The sequence below is a fragment of the Triturus cristatus genome, chromosome 6, assembly GCF_964204655.1.
Source record: "Triturus cristatus chromosome 6, aTriCri1.1, whole genome shotgun sequence".
In the NCBI taxonomy this organism is placed as follows: domain Eukaryota; kingdom Metazoa; phylum Chordata; class Amphibia; order Caudata; family Salamandridae; genus Triturus; species Triturus cristatus.
In genome coordinates, this window is record NC_140589.1 from 1781354751 (window position 1) to 1781374238 (window position 19488).

Below are 19488 nucleotides of genomic sequence, written 5' to 3' on the forward strand. Positions count from 1 at the left end.
ACTACTTCTAAAAAGTTGTGCCTACATCAATTTAGCCCACCTTAAGGGTGGTACTAGCCTGGGAGTGGCACGTGTACCTGTCTAGCTAATATTCCCACATCCCGGACGCCAGAGGGGTCTGGACAAAGTGGGGTTTGGCTTCCTCTCCTGTAAGGAGAACCAGATTCGCATTCCAAAGGCGGCAGCTCTCTGAAACTGTCTCCCATGTAAGGATAATCAGCAGGTCATCCTTTGGGAGGGGTGTTACACCATCTTCCCGGCCAGGCTTCTGTTCCAAGTCTCCTGAGAGCAAAATACGCTCACCCTAGGAGGACAGAACAGTGTCTCGGTTGGCAGACTGGTAGAGACCAGTCAGGGGGCACACCAGAGGCTGGTAGGTGTTCAGGGGGCACCTCAAAGGTGGCCTCTGAATGCATGTATTGATAAATCCATCACTGGAATCATTGTGGGTTTATCAGTATGAGATGTTTCATACCAAACATCCATATCTTCAGTGAAGCCATCACGAAGCTGGGGAACTCATTTTCACCAGCGTCCAGCACATGTTTTAAAATGCCATCCCTAGTGACTTTTACTGGCAGTAATAGGTCTACCCAGCACTGGGGTACATCTGCTCATGCAGGTATGCCCTCACATGTAGTATTAAGCACCCTGCCTTAGGGCTATTAGTCCTGCTGTAGAGGTAACTTACAAATACTATATGCAGTGGTAGGGTACATGGCACACAGTGCTATGTGACATGTCGTCTTTTTACTTTTGCCTTCACCAAGACACACAGTCTGCGATGGCAACACTGTATGTGCTTGGTGAGGGGTCCCTCAGGGTGGCACAATTCATGTTGGAGCCCTTGGGGACCAGTTCTACCATTTATTAAGGACTTACAGAGGGTGTTAAAGACTTTGTCAATTCGGTAAACAATTGTACCAATTGTAAATTTTTAGGGTAAGATTACTGGTACTAGGGACCTGGTTAGTAGGAACGCAGTATATTTCAGTCAAAGGTGCGTCAAATACCAGGCAAAAGGTGTTTGGGGGGGGGGGGATGTTGGGGGGCAGGGCTACTGCAACAATTACCCAGCTTCCTATACCTGTTAATGGCAGGTAGACAAGTCTTAGCAGTCCACAGTGTTAGAGAGATGTGTTTGGAACTACACTAGATAATGAAGCTCTTGTGTACCCACTGGGCATATCTTTAGTGTGCTGTTGGGGGTGAGGGTGAACTGTAGTACCACCTTCTGGACAGTGTCTTGAATCCAATGATTCCTGGTTTACCAATCTCACATTACGCAAGTTTGCTTTGGTATTGGATATTTGGAAAGTTGCCAACTTCTACTGTCTTGGATAAACTAGATTTAGTACTATGCATACATACAATTTTGTTTGGATAGTGACTCTTTAGAAAGCCAGACAGAAGAATTTCATTGGGTAAAATAATGTTCTCAGTGCACTCCCTACTCAACAGGCCCTGTTGCTTGCAAAACACAGGCCTCAAAATTATAATGCTCTTGACCCATAAACTGGTTTCAAATTATGTGATCCTGGGCAAATATTTTAATGCACAAAGCCACCTTTATCACATATGAGATAGCACATTCAAATAGGCGAGTTCAGCAGTTTGTTCGATTCAATAGACTAAACCTTTGCTCAATATAGAATACAAATCTAGCCACATATAGGATACACATGACCGCTGATGTGCATCTTAGTTTATTAACCCGCATTGTAATCAGTGCAGAGGCAGGAATGTTTTTCAAATCATGTTTAAAAACTATTTATTTTAATAAATACAGACTTGAAGCATGAATCCTTATTTGCAATCAGTAGATTTTCCATTGAAATGGCCACAACATTTCCCACTAACGTTTGGTTTTACTGATGAAACTATATATGGTGTACAATGTTTGGAAATTGAGTTTCTGCAAATATTTGTCATTTGCAGATCACATAAACAGTTCTGATTTGTTTTACTCCTATTTAAATCTTTGTTTTCATCACACTTCTGATTTATCAAAAATATTCTTTTTTAATTCCTGATGTATTTTGAAATACTTGTACTATTTATTTACAAGCTGTTGAAATGTTGTGTTAGAATAAAAACTGACATCTTACAGCCTTTTGTTTCATAATGATTATCTGACGGCTCTCTTGACAAAAACCTCTAACTGTAATAAGAGAAAGAAAAGTAAACACTATTGTCCAGGCTAGCTAGAGCAACAATTTAGTAAATAGACAAACTGGCATTTGGCCTCTGTCCTTGAACAGTTAGCAAATGTGTCAAGATAAAAACAAGATTTATTGCTCATTCAATTTCTGAATGAACAGAACACCCGTTCCTTCCAGCTTAAGTTCACTCCACAGTGAGTGCGCGAGTAGAGGCCTGAAACTGCATGTGGTTCGGATGTCTCTATCCTGGAAGACAAAGGTTATTTAAATGCACCAGCGACTTTCCAGCCATCTGTTGCTATTACTACAGGTAGATGTAGCTCTGAAAATCTCCTGAAAGAAATTACTAACCGGAGCATTATTATTATTCGATTTGTAATGCGCATGGCTGCCACAGCAACGAGGCGTCCCAGCGCAGCAGCAAAGAACCCAAAGCGAGAGCCAGGACAAGTCATCGTGGTTAGATGGTAGAAAGGGGGAAAAGCCACGTCTTCAGGGCTTTGCGAAAAGCCAGATGGCTAGGAATAGTTCTAACTGAGGTCGGGAGAGAATTCCACAATTTTGCTGCCAAGTGTCGAAATGAGCGCCCCCCCCCGCTTCGGCCCTCCACACTCGAGGGACACAGACCAGATCCTGTTCAGCAGATCGCAAAGAGCGCTTTGGTACATATGCCTCCAATAGATCCAGGAGGCCCGGCGGGGCCTGCTTTGCTAGAATTTTGTGTGAGATACACAATACTTTAAATTGGATCCGCTTACAGACTGGCAACCAGTGAAGTTTAGGAAGCACCTGGCCGACCGAGCAATACTTAGGTAGTGACACCAGGACCCATGCTGCTGCATTCTGGACCCTCTGGAGGCGGTTTACACTGGCCCTTGTAGCTCCCAAATAGAGGCAATTCCCATAGTCTAATCTAGCAAGAACAGACGCTTGGATAATGGTCTGCCGCACCGAGGGGGGAAAAAACCCAAGCAGTGGCTTAAGACTCCGCAGGAGACCAAAACAGACCCCAGCAACGGCCTTGGTCTGCATTTCGAAGGTCAGACCTTGGTGAAACCAAATACCAACGTTTTTTACAGAGTCCCTGGGGACTGGGGCAGGCTTCAGACGTTCCGGCCAATGAAGATCCGTCCATAGCTCCCTATCTTTTCCAAATAGCAGAATTTGGGATTTCCCGTAGTTCAGCTGAAGACAGTTTGCTGCCATCCAGTCGGAGATAGCCAACAAATCAGCCCTGAAGTTGTTTAGGTTGGTGGTGCTTTTCTTAGAGAAGCTAATCATTAATTGAGTGTCATTGGCGTATGATACCAATGACAGCCCCCTTCTCATAGCCAGCACCGCCAACGGGCTGACATAAAGGTTAAATAGTGATGGGCTTAGTATAGAGCCCTGTGGTACTCCCTGGTGTAGTGCACACTTTTGTGAGGAGAAGGGAGGTGCCCAGACCTGGAAGGATCTCTCGGATAGAAATGATGTAATTCAGGCCAAGGCCATGTCCCTAACCCAATGTCCTGCAGGCGTCTCAAAATTATTTTGTGAGATACTGTGTCAAATGCGGCACTTAAATCCAATAGGATCAAGGCCGCAGAGTCGCCCGCGTCTAGATGACTTTTAATAGTTTCTGACACCACCAGAAGCGCAGATTCTGTGCAGTGTCGAGGTTGAAAACCATGTTGAGTGGGGTCGAATAGAGCGTGTTGCTCAACAAAGCCTGCTAGGATGGAGTTCACATGCGCCTCCGTCACTTTGGCCAGAAAAGGCAATTGCGAAATGGGACGGAAATTACCTGGATCAGACGCGGCTAGGGAGGGTTTTTTCAACAGGGGGACGACTGATGCCATAGACAGTGACCGATTGACCACGTCAAGGCATAATTCAGAGATAGAGGAATACAGCTGACGGAAATGAGTGGGGGTCACTGGGTCCGCTGGAGAGCCCGATTTAATTTTTGAGCATAGAGACGCGAACTCCAGGGACTTAATGGGAGGAAATCCCCCCAGACTACAGTCATTCATGGTCTCTCCCTCAGGTGGGTCCACCTCTACAGACCGGGGGGGTGCTTGTGGGAGTCCCTGATAAATCAGTTCCATTTTATTAACAAAATATGTGGCTAGCGCACTACAATGGTTGTTAGAGGTGATAGGAGAGACCCCATTTCCACCAGAATTCTTCATATTACCCAATAAGGAGAAAATAGTCTTAGTTGGGTTGGAGCTCCCCAGAATTCTTCTAGCCACAAAGTTGGCCCGTGCTCTACGGATCTCTTTATGGTATGACTTAAGGGCTAATTGATATTCCAATTTGGCAGTCACATCATATGTGCGCCTCCAAGCACGCTCCAATCTTTTACAACCCTTTTTGGCTAAGGAAAGGGTATTGTTAAACCATGGGTTGGATGGCCCGCGTCCTTTCCTTCCCCATTTCGCAGGGATATAGGTGTCCAGGCCCGCCGTCAGCCAGTCCTGGTAACACTGATTCGCTGCCTCAGCGCATGCAGGTAGCTGTGGTTGATGGCTAGATAACCAATCAGAGAGAATCTCAGGGTTAAACCTATGCCAGGCGCGCTTTAAGGTCTTCATGGGGCAGCTAGAGTCAACTTTAATCTGAAATTGCAGGGAGAAGGAGACCAAAAAATGGTCTGTCCATGCCTGTGGGACGGGAGAACGCATAATGATTTGAGGGAGGTTAGAGATAACTGGATCCAAGACATGGCCGGCTACAGGGGTAGCTTCAAGCACATACTGCTTTAATTGAAAGGCTTCCAGGTCAGCCAAGAAACTACCAATCTCCGCCTGTTCGGTGCTCTCAAAATGAAGATTGAGATCGCCCAAAATAGTGAAATTGGCTGTCTTGCTAGCAAGATGGCCACTTTATTTAGTACGTCATTCTTAAAGCTAGTTGCTGATCCGGGGGGCCTATAGATCAGGAGACCAGCCAGTGAAAGGTTGGGTGTTAGCCCGATTTTAAACTAAGCGCATTCACAACCCGCTATGGGTTCACTCTCCAAATTGAGACTATACGCTTCTTTGACTATCATTGCCACCCCACCCCCTCTTCCCACCTCCCTGTTCACAGATTTCAGTATATAGCCTGGCGGGAGGGTCAGCCAGGGTATTGCTACGGCGTCCTGATTGAGCCAAGTTTCTGTAAGAAAGAGAGCGTCTGGGGACTCATCAGTTAAAAGGTCAAAGATCTCAGCGTGATGTTTTGTCATAGAGCGGCAGTTCAGGCTTAGGAATTTGAATTGCTTAAACCCGGAAGGGTACGGAGGCCTCTGTGCCGGAGACGGTTCAAACGGGCAAGACTTGCAATGAAAAAACGGCTTGTAAGGGGGCCATGATGATGATGGACAGGTAGAGGTACAAGCCAGGGCAATAAGTTCTTCCCGAGAGTACACGATGGGATCAGGCATTGTAACACCCACAGAACCTACGCCCTGCGCCGGACGGGCGCAGACGGGCTTGCCTTTGGCGCGCGTCCGCTGCGCGGTCGCGGCAATGTATTCATTTATGTGCGAGTGGGAGTGTCCGGCCAGGCAACTGTACCGCCAACTTCCCCCATCCAAGATGGCGGAGCTACTCCGACCGTCTCGGGGAAGTCAGCACAGGAGCCCGGTCTCTCCCATCGCCCAAGGAACAACCAAGCTGACGCAGGTAGGTTAAAAACGAAGGGGTTTACTAAAAACCCTGCGCTTCAGTTAAAAAGATAAAAAGGGTTAACAAAGGTTATTTTTTTAAAAACGAGTGTAATGTCGCAAATAAACAATCAAGCAATACCAGACTGGCGATTCACTTGCTCCCGGCTCAAGCCTCAGGAGCTGACTGCTAGCGCGGTCTCAGCAATGCGTTAATGTATGTGCGAGTGGGAGTGTCCGGCCAGGCAACTGTACCGCCAACTTCCCCCCTATCCAAGATGGCGGAGCTACTCCGACCGTCTCGGGGAAGTCAGCACAGGAGCCCGGTCTCTCCCATCGCCCAAGGAACAGCCAAGCTGATGCAGGTAGGTTAAAAACTAAGGGGTTTACTAAAAACCCTGCGCTTCAGTTAAAAAGATAAAAAGGGTTAACAAAGGTTATTTTTTTTAAAACGAGTGTAATATCGCAAATAAACAATCGAGCAATACCAGACTGGCGATTCACTTGCTCCCGGTTCAAGCCTCAGGAGCTGAGCATATTCAAGCCATGGGCAAAGTGGGCAATTGCCTAGGTTCCTAATCTTTGGTATACGATTAGGACAGTAGAAATCTCTGTCCTTTTTGTCTTTGTCCATCTCACCCTCTCTCGCTTTATCTGTCTACATCTTCCTCTGACTCTTTCTCTACCTATCTCTTATTGACTACTCTACCTTTCTAGATACATCTTTCTCTACCTCACCCTTGTCTCTCTCTAATAGCTCCTTTTCCCTCCCTTCCTTGTTTAACCTTCATTACCTCTCTCTGTTCTGTCTGCTTCCCTTTGTTAACTTCTGTTAACCTCTCTACTCTCTTTCTACACCTTTCCCTGCTTCAGCTATCATATTCTGTGCATTTCTAGCTTGTTGTATCTCATCATCCTTGCAATTCTCTCTACCTCCGTTTGCCATATACCTTCTCTCTGGATACCTCATCTCACTCCACCACCCTTTAATTGTCTTTCTCTGTTTCACATATCTTTCTGTCTCATGCTTCTATCTTCACTTAACCTTTGCCACCCACATTACTGATGCTCCCGGGGGCCAAGGCCCCTGGAGGAGACGGGTTCCCACCTGAATTCTATTGAGCGTACTCTTCCACTGTGACCCAGGTACTACTACGGGTTTATTTTGTGGAATTGTACCCCCCACCATGAGATCGGGAGAGGTCTGTGTGATATTCAAACCAGGAGGGGACAGCTTGGATCCTGCTTCCTATCACCCTCTCACTATGATTAACATAGATGTTAAAGTACTATGTAAACTGTTGGCAAGCTGCTTGGCCCCGCATATGCCTCACCTGATACACGAGGACCGGAGTGGCTTCATTACCAGCCACCAGACTGGCATGAACTTGCGTCAGTTAACTCATACCATGCATGAGGTGAAACACCACGATGAGGAACTTGCCCTAGTGTCAATAGACCTGGCAGAGGCATTTGACACAGTTGCCTGGGGTTATCTGCTAGAAGTTGTTAAGAAAGTAGGATTTGGTCCTCAGTTCTGCCGATGGGTCAAAATATTGTACACAGACCTATGTGCACGAGTACTCGTGGGACAGGCCCATTCGGAGGAGTGGGGATTGGAGCGGGGAACATGTCAGGGATGCCCACTTTCGCCCCTGCTCTTTTCCCTGGCCATCGAACCTTTGGCAGTGCAGATGTGAGGGGAGATGGGGCAGTGGGGTATACGGGTAGGATACACAACCTATTTGATCTCTCTATACTCGGATGACACTCTTTTATATAGCTTCTCTCCGTTATGGCTCTTGCAGCATCTTGAGGAGTTCGGAGAGGTCTCTGGGTTGCGACCTAACTGACGCAAATCCTTGATCTTTCCACTGGCACGCATGGCCACATTGCCTCTAGAGAGTCTCCCCCGGCCTTGGGATAAGAAGGGAACCGGCTCATTTTCGGTACCTAGGCATTCAGGTAGCTCTTGATAATGCTCAGTGGATACATCTGGATGTAGAAGGGTCAAAGATGCGCTGCAACACTCTGTGACCTTTTGGAACTCGCTGCCACTCTTCTTGATGAGCAGGTTGGCAGTGTCCAAAATGGTGATGCTGCCACGCAGCCTTTATGTACTACAAAACTCACTGTGCCTGGTTCCCAACTGGGTTATCAAGCAGCTGAACTCCGTACTCGTCTGTTTGTTATGGGCGAGGCGGCGCAGCAGAGTGGTACTGAGCACACTGACACGTCAGTATGAGGAGAAAGGACTAGAGGCTCCAGGACTGGACTTATATTATTTCAAGGCGCAGCTACAGCATGCATCCCATAGGTTAGAGGACAGAGACAACTAGGAAAAACTACTCCTAGCCGATCGAGTATACCGGGACATATTCCCGGTTGCACTGGTGCAGGGCAGAGGGGTCTCAGACGATCTGCCCTTTATAGTACGCCACACCACAAATGTATGGTAACCATACGTGGAGAAGATACTGAGACATGACCAGTTCCATGTGGAGCTCCCATAAATGGATACTTGCCTCTCTAAGGGAAATGAGCCTATGGCGTGGAGGGAGGATGAGACGTCTTGGCAGACCTCTACCCAAATAAAACATTCATCTCATATGAGCAGGCCTGAGATGACTTTGCATTGGGACAGGGACATTACCTACACTACACTGGACTGATGGAAATTGCTAGGATAACCTGGCCCACGTACCCTAACATACTGCAAACAACCCACACATTGGACATACTGCTCACATGTGACTCTGGGCGCAGTCTGATGTCTCTCCTGTATAAAGCCATGAGGATGAACTCGACTGGCCCTCCTCCTCGGGCAAGAGCAGCTTGGAATGTAGACCTAGATAGGCAAATGGATGACAAGACTTGAGCAACCATAAGCACGCTTAGACACACAGTATCCTGTAACACGCAATTCTAACTGATTCATTATAACTTTTTGCACCGCACCTATCTTACACCATTGAGGCTACGGCGCAGCTCCCTGACCTGAGCCGACACTTGCCCCAAATGGGATGCAGAGGAGGCAGACTTCTTACATTTAGCATGGAGATGCCCTGGACTGCAGCAGTTTTGGCCTCTGGTTGTGGCGAGGGTACAGGAGAGTACAGGTCTTCGTATAGTGGAGGAGCCATTACAATGCCTTCTGAGCCACGTAATAAAACCCAGGAAGCGAAAAATGGCATGATGTTAGTGTTAGCTGAGGGTAGGGTGGCCATCAGCTGTATAGGGCAGAGAGACCCAAACATAACAGCATGGCTTAAGGATGTGCGAGAGTGGACTCTAGCGAAAGAAGCCCATATGAAACTAAACTGTAGTGATGACAAGTTGAAGGCGGATCCGACTCAGTGGCAGGAATTGTGTAACTCTGCCCTGAGCTCAGACAATGCCGGCGACGATCAGTATGAGTCGGAGATGAATGGGGCTACATCTGGCAGGGACAGCAATGTGAACAGAAAGCAGTAAATAAGTGTATGACAGTTGAAAGATATACCCCTAATTCCGTGTTACAAATTTAATGTTGCTCATTACCTCATTGTTACCCGTATTATGTTTGTGAGAGGCCGATTCCTACAGCGTTCCCGATACTGTGCATCTGATACTTGTACTTCAATGACCACTACACTGTTTGTTAAAAACTAAAACTAAAAATTATTTTTAAAAAAAAATCTTTGCTACCCACCATAGCTCTTTACTTTTCTGTAGTTAACTCTACATCTCTATGTATCTATGCCCATGTTTCTGTCTCTTCTCTCGCTACCTCACCTCGGTCTAACTGGCCTCTCTTTTCTCTATTGCATTGTATGTTTATCTCTACATGTGTACCTCTTCTTGCTATCCCAACTTTTTCTACCTCATAGTCTCTCTACACTTCAGTGGTCTGTTTCCATCTCTCACTCTTGTATCTCTCGTTCATCTACCTCACCTCAGTCTCATCATCAACTCTGTATATCCCACCTTTCTCTACTTCTTTCACCAAAGTCTACCTCACCTCTATCTCAAATCCTAATTTCTCCCTACCCAACCTCCCTCTTACAACTTAACCTTAATTTCACTTCAATGTTCTTTCGCGGACTTGCTTCTACCTTGCACACCTCTTTCTAACTCTAGTCCCTCTACCTTGCATCTTAAACTATCTTTCTTGTATGTCTTTCTCTACCTCTTTTTCTATGCCTCACCTTACCTCCTCTTCGTATCTAATCAGTGTATCTCCTTCTTAATTTCAAATTTACATTCTCTACTTCACCTCCCTCTTTACCCATCTCTTTATAAGCATCTCTCTAGCTCACCTCAGTCTCTCTTCCTCAGCACTGTCACTCTTCCATTCTGTCAACCTCGCCTTTGTCTCTACCTCATCTGTGCCAGTCTGCTTCACCTCTTTTCACTCAACACCTCTTCTCTCCTTCTACCCTTCACCACTTTCCAGTCCTTAATTTGTCAAATAAATGAATAAATAAGTGCCAGGGTCCTCGTCAGGAGGCCACTGCAGCTTCCACCACCCATTTCCCCTACCATGTTCTGCCCATCACAGAACCAACACAGCTGTGACAATTCCGACTATTCCATGCCACCACAGCTGTAGGAATGGCATGCCCTGCAGGTATTAGTCATTTTATTGTATATTTAATTAGTAAACAACTGGTGTTGTGTTCATCTCTTATTTAGACGAACAGTGCTACCACGTGGTAGACTGTCATAAGTGCCTGTTTTGACAATTAAATGTCAATGCTGAGCACTGGAAATTACTGGCTCAAATTAAGCACTGCCCCCTTCGCTCTACCTTTCTCCTTTCCGCATTATTCTCTTTGCCTCACCATTCTTTCTATTCCTGTCTTTTAATTTTCCCCCTCTCTACATCATCACTCTCTCTGCTTTACATCTCTCTAAACTTCTTTCATTACCCCACCTTTCTAACCATCTACTCCTGTATCCCTCTTTAACTTACCTTTCTCTTTCTACCTCACCCCTATAGCCCACCCATCTATTTATATATAAATTGTTACAAATAGCACATACCATAAAAGTCAATATAATTTGGCATCATGAGGGCTTGAGGTAACTGAAAATGGATAATAAATGTAAAGTTTCTGAGCAGAGTTCAAAAATGTCTTGCTCAGAGCCCTACAAATCCATAAGATGGCACAATGTTAACAGCTAGTTTTACACCACCCTACAATTCAACACTCTTGTCATTGAATATGCAAAATACATATGTCGAGTCTCATATGTATAGGGTATTTTTATAGATGGAGCTGCTGCGACTAGTAGGGCATTTTGTACTCAAATAGGTTTCCTCCATAAAGGAACACCACACGGAAGTAATGACATATACTTGTGAAGAGTGGACATCTTGCTACACATAATACATTGTCCCATGTTAGCCAGTGTAAGACATAAAAAATAACTCTATACCAACATATTTCACTTGCAAGGAAATCTAGATGTATAGATGTACCTCCCAAATGTCTCGATGAGTAGGTAATTTTCAGTGTTGCACAGCTCAAGTGCACCCCCCTGTCAGAGTCAAGGTTATATCATTTAGCAGCATTCTTCCTCAAAATACGGTTTGGATCTGTGACTTGAAATATCTTGATATAGCTTACAATTGTTATATCAAAAGAATACCAATGAAATAACTTGTCCAGCTTTTTAATCAATCAACAAATCGATGTCCATTTCACTCAGTGCTCACTACTGTGACAAGTCGACACTAAATGATATTTCTTTGAATTCCCTTATCGAAATGGTAGTGGGATTAGAAATAGCCTTAAAAGTGACCTGCAGCTCTGCCAGATTACAGATGCATGGAGTCGCCGCTTGTGTATACACTGCATGTAGGCTTGCGTATACACTGCATTTGTAACATATTGCAATAATATTATGAAACTGCACAAATTGTGTTCTACTTTGAAATATGATGTTTATTTGTTTAACACTGTAATTCCTTCAGATTTTGTGGTATACATTACTACATTGTCATCTAAACTGCTCAATGTATTCCCATATTTGTTATACTTGTTTGCATACCTCATTTGATGCCCTCTTCTTCCACCTTCCAAAACCTGCAGGTCTCAATAGGATTTCAGTGCAACAATTTGCTTTCAGCCCTGCCCAGCTCCTTCCTTGACCCGCTGCTCTGTGTGTCACTCATGGAAGATGGTGAGATCCGCCTTTTTGTCTTGGAGATCCTCATCAGCCTTATGGATCGCCATGGAAACAGGCACAAATTCTCAACCATCAGGTATTGCTTCATTAGATTTGAGTTGTCAACATTGTTTTCTCCTTCCAGCAACTTAGCTCTTCTACTTCGTTGTCTACGTTGAGATCCATGAACACTGGACGTCGAAAAACAATAATATTACTTCAGTGCAAAATGTTTTCTGCGTGTCAATGCGTTGAATTAATTGAATGATGATTTGTGATGAACAGCGTTGCTCTATGGGTTGATGTGACTCAAATATCTATTAGGGCAATACATGTGAATAAAGCATTGTACTCTGTTGATAGGAGCTGTATGTTATACGGCTCAGACTGAGAGAATCCTATACATGATACAGTACTAGGTGTTATTTAATTGAGTGTTGCCCCCCTATTATCTACTGTTAAAATTGTGTATGTATAATAATGCCTTAGTTAATTTCCATGATCTAGCCGTTCAGTGGTCCAGCACATCCTTTCTGAATATACAGAGGAATTGGAAAATAAATCATCATGCTCTTAATGTGCTGGTACCAAGACATTTAGTGGTTGGGGTAAGAAATAACATCAACCTCCCCATTCAGACTTTTTAGGTCCAACCATCTTCAGTGCAGAAAAGTTCCCTCTATCAAAAGCACATGAGCTCTCTGCTGGAGAGGCTTTTGATGAAGGTGGTTTCGGGTAACATTTACACAATGGCCATATGTGTGAAGTGTCTGTCCAGGGACGCTCTGGACTTTCTTCGGATTTGCTTCATTGTGCAGAAAAATGTGTTAATGCAAAGGAAAATAGAGTTGTGCGTTAGAGACAATGTTGTACATCAGAAAGAATGAGTCAACATGTTTAAACCACCCCTTCTCTTTTTTTGTGTTTAGTACAATTAGCGACATATCAGTTCTGAAGCTGAAAGTCGACAAGTGTTCTCGCCAAGATACTCTCTTCATGAAAAAGGTATGACGCCATATTGCTGATCAAATTCTATCTGTCCTTGCAGCTAAAATTTTTTTTTTTTTTTTACCTCTCAAAAGGATGGATGTAATTGTATGATTTCCACTTTCCTGTCACCCAGTTTGAAGGAAGGCTTCTGCTACTAGGTTGTTTTCCTGAAGACACCAAGAGACACAAGACCTTTTCTGGTGCACACAATGACTGGCATTCTTGCATGATACAGCCTTCAATGAGAATTCAGTTTATGGAAATTGCACTATGCCACAACAGTTACTGGAACATGCATTTCATGTCTATCTTAAAAACAAACATTACCTATTGCATTAACTTCCTTATAGCTAGAATCATTGTCCTAGATGAAGCGTATAGTGTGGACTGCCTGCTCAGGAAAGGGATTTATTCTGAGCTTATATACAACTCATTTATCATCCAGCTAAAGTTCATTCCGCATTCAGAATTATAGTCCCCTTCTTCCTTCTGAATATTTTCTGGGTTATCCGAGCCAGGCTAGATTGTAAGCAGATATCCTCTCTTCCCTAGTTAGACCTTTTGAACACCTCCTCCTGAGAAGAGAGAAAGAAGCAGTCATTCCCTCTATTCCAGCTGGACTTCTGCTTACGGTCTCTCATTCTTTCTTAATTTACATGGGCCAAAGCTGGTGGTTCTGATAGCAATTTGCAGCCATCCCTCTTCCTATAGGTTGATTCTCATAGGAAGCGGTCTTTGGAAGGCTCCCATTTTCATATAGGTTGAGTGCCCTTTTCCCTTGTCTCTCAATCAGCTCCCTTTATCTGCAAACCGGCCCCCTCCTCTTGTCTTGGAGCATAATGGCATCTTGTTTGCCTGGAGAGACTGGGACACCAGGTAAGTGTTGTTTCCCCTTGCCATGGTCCCTGGTAGGGATTTCTTTCTCGATTCCTCATGTTGACTTCCTTCATTGCCAAATGAGGTCACCACCCCTCCTGCAGGAGTCAGTTGCAACCACTGTCTCTCTGCCTGCCTGCAAGAATGAAGTGCAATCAACTCCTTCAACAGTGCCCTGAGTTTGACGCCTTCAATTAAGAGCATCTGTTTGGTGTATCCTCCTTGCCTGCAAGCAAATAAACATTCCTTTTTTCCTGTTTCGAGAATCCACTGCTATTCTGGTACGGAATGTGCCTAATGTGATCGCGCTCCCCAGAGTCAAAACATCCACTTCCATTCTCTTTTGCTCTGTTAGTCATTTGGAGACTTCTAGGAGCCATAAAGTAGGTATTTTGATATTGAAAACATTAAGTACCTTAAGGCTTCATTAGCTTTTTGGATTTGTTGTCTGCATAAGGGTTCTAGACAGCTCTACCAATTATAGTTTATTATCCTTCAGTTGGAAGTTATATTCTACTCCTGCTATGTACTTGTGTAGAAATAATATAGTGGGAGAAAACATAGCTCAAACTTTAAAGTAAAGAAAAATATATATATTTTGAGTAAGCGATACATGTGTTGCTTGTTTTCCTGTGTCAAGGCTCTTTAGTCGGTAGTCTTTGAGATGTTTCTTCTGGCGTTTCACTCTGGATATAGAGTGCAAATATAGTGATAAAGGAGGTTTGACCAGGCCAAGGTGGGCGTAACCTGTACCTAAATCTTCACCGAGTGTTGCATATCAATTTGTCTCTCTAAAATAAATACTCTTATATCCCTCTACAGAAGCATGTACTTATTTCCTTGTGGGCTGGCTTGCATGATTTAGCCCACCGGCCCATCAGTGCCTGAGCACTTGAAACAGATGGGGGATCTTTTGAGGTCACACTAGCAATATCATAGTCATTGTTGACCTCCATGGAGTGGTTTAACGCTGGAGTCTGTTTTGTTTCCTCTAAATACATTTCACCAACATTCTATTTCATTGAACATTTTTAATTGAAACGCATCAAAAAGATTTCAGAATTTCCTTTTTTTCCTTGCCTTGAAAAGGGTAAATACTGAAAACCTATTTGGCTGAAGTGATTGCACTTGAAAAGAGATGTTGATTATAATAGTTGCCCTCCTTCTTTTGCATTTATCTGCTGCTTTTGACACTCTGGACTACAAAACTATCCTCCATCCCCTTAGGACAATGGGAAAGGTTCCATCAGCATACTAAAATGGTTCCAATAATTCATTCCTCATCACTCTGCAGGGTTTAAGACTCTGGGCTCCTTCCTTTCCAAGGCAGTGCATTACTTTTTCAGATCAGAACTAGACAAGGCTAAAAATAGACCAAAGAGACTCTTTGCAATTCTGGAACAACAATCTAACAAATTAACCAAATCCTCACTCCTAACATCGAAATCACAGCTGAGTAGTGAAGAATTGTCCTAATTTTTCACAACTAAAACGAACTCCCTCCAACTCGAGCTTAGTTCGGCGGCAAGTAACTCAGTCACCCCAAAGAGCATGCAAGGCGATAACTCTGCACTACATTAGCTACCACTGCCCAAGAATAACTCTCACTGGTCTACTTTCAAACAATACGATCTTAATGACATCACCAATATTCCAGCAACTACCAAACTCAACAACCATTTCAATAACCCTGTCCCCTCAAATTGCCTACCCCACCTCTACTATACCATCGCACCTCTCTGGACCAAAACCATCAGTGCCTTGCTAGCACTAGGTCACATCCCGGATTGCCTGAAGACGGGACAAGTCACCCCTATCCTAAAAAAACTTACAGCTAACACCTCCGACCCCAACAACTTCCGACCAATAACCAACATCCCCATGCTAGTTAAAGTCTTAGAAAAATGTGTTCAACAACTGAACCAACACATCTCGAACTTCAATCTACTGAACATCCACCAATCGGGTTTCAGACCTGGTCATAGCACAGAAACCGCTATCCTGCTCACAGTAGACGATGCCCTTCAAGCTCTTGACCACAACGAAACCTGTCTGCTAGTCCTACTCTACCTCTCATCAGCCTTTGATACGGTCAATCACGACAAACTTCTAAGAAGACTAGAATACAGGATCTATCTGGGAAAGTCCTTTAATGGTTCACATCCTTCCTGGAAAACAGAACACAATCGTACATGGTCAACAAAAATCTTTCCGCCGCCTCACCTAACCTACTAGGAGTTCCACAAGGCTCTAGCCTATCCCCCACGCTATTCAACCTTTATGTAGATCTACTACAGCAGGCGAACGTCTCCTTCCACATGTACGCGGACGACACCCAACTGTGCATCAAGATCTCCTCTATCGAAGAGATAAAGACAATTAATCTAGCTCTCGAAAAGACCGTCCTATGGCTAACAACCAACTTACTCAAGCTAAACTCACAAAAAACAGAATTTCTTGTGATCTCCCCAGCTAATAACTCCACGGTGACAAATGAGTTGATCAAAATGATCACTGATCTGAACTGCAAGCCATTTGTCGAGAACTCGGACCTCAAAATTGCAGTTCAGTCATTAGTTATCTCGAGGCTGGAATACGGATGTACCCCCCTCTCAGGACTTCCCAAAATTTCAACTGCCCCTCTAAAAGTCTGTCTCAATGCTGCAGCAAGACGCATAACAGAATCCATGAAATACGACTACATATCACTACACCAGAAGGTACTCAACTGGCTACCCTATGAAGCTCCAATCCACTGAAAGATGGCCTGTATCACTCACACTGCGCTACTCCACAATACCCCCTGGTACCTAGCCCAAGAACTTACCTTATCGGGAGGAAACAGACACTCTAGGAGTGCAGACAATTTACTTCTGAAACCCTCATGTTTCAACAAGACCAAAACCTCCATCAGAGCTTTCTCTGGAGCAGCGCCAAGAATATGGAACTCGCTTCCGCCATACATCAGAAAAATCTCCTCTATGCCTCTCTTCAAAAAGGAAGCAAAATCATTCTTGATGAGCAAATTCCTACCTTAAATCTGCACAATCACGACCCCAAGCTATGCAACCTCCTAATTACCTCTACTTTCGAGTCAATGAGACCGAAAAGCTAAGACCTACACAAACTCGAACTTGTTTTTATTGCTCAGAACAATGCTCAATGCTGCTATCCACCCGAACCCTTTTTACTATATGCTGTTACTTTTATGCTTTGTTTTGGAATACAATGTGTTTTCGCTAATTGTTTTCACATTGCTCTGTATGTAAAGCGCTCTGATACCCTACCCTGGGTCTGGTTCGCGCTATAGAAAACTCTAAAAATAAATAAATATGGGACTGTCAGATGAATGTCAGATCTAGGTTCTTCCTATGCATCCGACTAGGCTCTACTGCTCATGTTGTCCATTCTTCTCATATGGAACATGGTTTTTAAACTTTCTTTCTAAAAAAAAAAATTCTCAAGCATACTTTGAAACCTAACTCTTCTGCCATCCTGGTACTTTCACTAATTTTTAACCCAGCCCTTATCCTCTCCACAACCTTTATCTAACCCCAGAGTTATTCCTGACTGTTTCCATGACTAGACCCTGAAGTCTAACATGGCTCCAACCCTTGACCTTACACTGATTCTAACATAATCCAACCCAGATTTTGATAGAAGCACAACTGTGATCATCACCTAGTTTGGTCACAACTCACCCCCCACCACCCAGTAATCTAACCAAACCCTGGCCTTAACCTTGTCATTTATATTTACCCTGACTAATACTTAGTCATAACTCCAACCCTAATGGTGTCCCGCAAACTAATTCTGACACTAACCCTCCTCCAGACTTGTCTTTCACCATATCCCTTACTTTAGGATCCTAATTTTGAAGAAATGCTTTTCCTGTGGAATGTCAGAATACGCTTTCGCTGCCCATTCCCTACACAGCTAGTTTTAGGCTAAGAGACGTAGTTTGTCTAACAGTACCAAATAGCATTGACATCCCAAGCAGCCATCTTTCTGCTGCTGTCACAACATCCGAACAGCTCAACCATACTTCTTGAAATGTACCGGAGTCAAACAAGAACAAGTAGCTTTAGAAGCTACTTGATAGAACGCTGCTCTGTGTTGGGATTTACAGCCATGGACACCTGCTACAGCATTGATGTCTACTTTAGAATAATAGACCCATAGAAGGCAGACTGCAACTGCTACATTGTATGTAGATACAGCCTGTACAGTGGGAACAGCCTTGTTTACAGTTAAGTTTCTTGTACTTGTTGTGTAGCTGAAAGTGCAGTTAAATGTGAGAGTTCACAGGGACCCTCTTGATGGTTCGCTGAAAGATTGCACTAGTTGATGCTTTTGAGAAAAGTTGAGTAGGTTGATGATCTGATCTCAATGTCTTTGGAGGCCTGTAGTGTTTGTAAAAATATGTTCACTGAGCCATCGAGGAATAATTCCCACCATATGAGTCTACTGAAGAACCAGTGCAGGAAACTCTTCCAGTCTGAATTGAAAGTAAATGGTTGTCACTTTAGGTATTTTCATTGTGTGAATGAAGATGTATTGTAATCAAAAACATAAATATGAAATAAATAAATTGCATCGTTTTATGTTTTGCCCATTTAATGTCTTGTTCATCTAAATTCTTGTCTTTCTCATGCAGCATTCTCAGCAGTTGTATCGGCACATTTACTTGAGTTGTAACGAGAGGACCAACATTCATCCACATTATGAGGCCATTTACGGCATGCTGGCTATGATCAGCATAGAACTGGCCAACGAGGAGGTGGTGGTGGACCTCATAAGACTGGTATTAGCAGTGCAGGTACGACTGGGAAATGGGCTTGTGAAGGAATTGCTTTGCGATATTTTATTTGTCCAATTCTCTGACTTAGTGCAAAATATGAGTGAGGAATTCCTATTGTTTTACATATCTCCCCCCCCCCCCCAGTTTTAATTTTTCTGGACAGAGGCGGTTTGCTGTGTTTTATGATTTATTTTGGAGGCCTGTCAAACAACCCCAAAAATGTGTGGTAAGTTTAAACACTACAATCTTCTTTCTGTCAAATCAGTCCCAAAGCATGGGACTGACCGGCCATAGTTGACAGGTAAGCGATCAGGCAGTGCACGGTAAATACAAAATTATTGTTCTATAAGTTGTGAAGTGGTCACTAGCAGTACAGAGGCTCCATTTGTGATCAAGAAGTGAGAATATGCATTATTTGCTTCAGCTGGAAAATATTGCTTTTGGAGACTGTAGAATTGTTCTGGCTTAGGGTATGATCTGCATCAAGGTGATTGTCAGGCATTGGCCCTAGCGGTAAATTTGTCCGTTTCAGTAGTTAGATTTAATTTTAAAAATTTTGCCAGGATCCAGCAGAGAGCAGCAGCTCTACGTTGCTGATATCAACTGAATCAACAACAGTTTTTTTCCCAAGCTCAAAATGAGCTCTCAGCGTATACGAGAAGTTTCACTTCATCAGTTTGAACCAATTTGCTAGAGGTTGGTAGTGAAAATAAATGCAAAGACGAAGGAACTTGCTGATCTTTGGAGAACCCCCAATCATTGAAAACTTTGTTTGTGATTTAACTACAAGTTGAATCAATGAGGGCCAGTGCAGCTCAGAACCATAACTCAAAGGTAGGCAGTCGCCTCATGTGTGAGCTAAGGCAAACAAA

At 43.9% G+C, this 19488-nt stretch overlaps 1 protein-coding gene across 5 annotated transcripts in view; it reads left to right on the plus strand.

Moving 5' to 3' along the window:
• Positions 1-19488, plus strand: part of EFR3B (EFR3 homolog B) — a 1026989-nt gene that overhangs the window by 792050 nt on the left and 215451 nt on the right. For all 5 annotated transcript variants that reach the window (XR_014963209.1, XM_085613091.1, XM_085613090.1 and 2 more), the window contains 3 exons: positions 11874-12046; positions 12879-12954; positions 18473-18634. Coding sequence is in view for 4 of the 5 variants with exons in the window: in XM_085613091.1 (XP_085469217.1) it covers positions 11874-12046; positions 12879-12954; positions 18473-18634 (411 nt within the window). In the remaining variant the exon portion in view is untranslated. The remainder of the gene's footprint in view (positions 1-11873; positions 12047-12878; positions 12955-18472; positions 18635-19488) is intronic.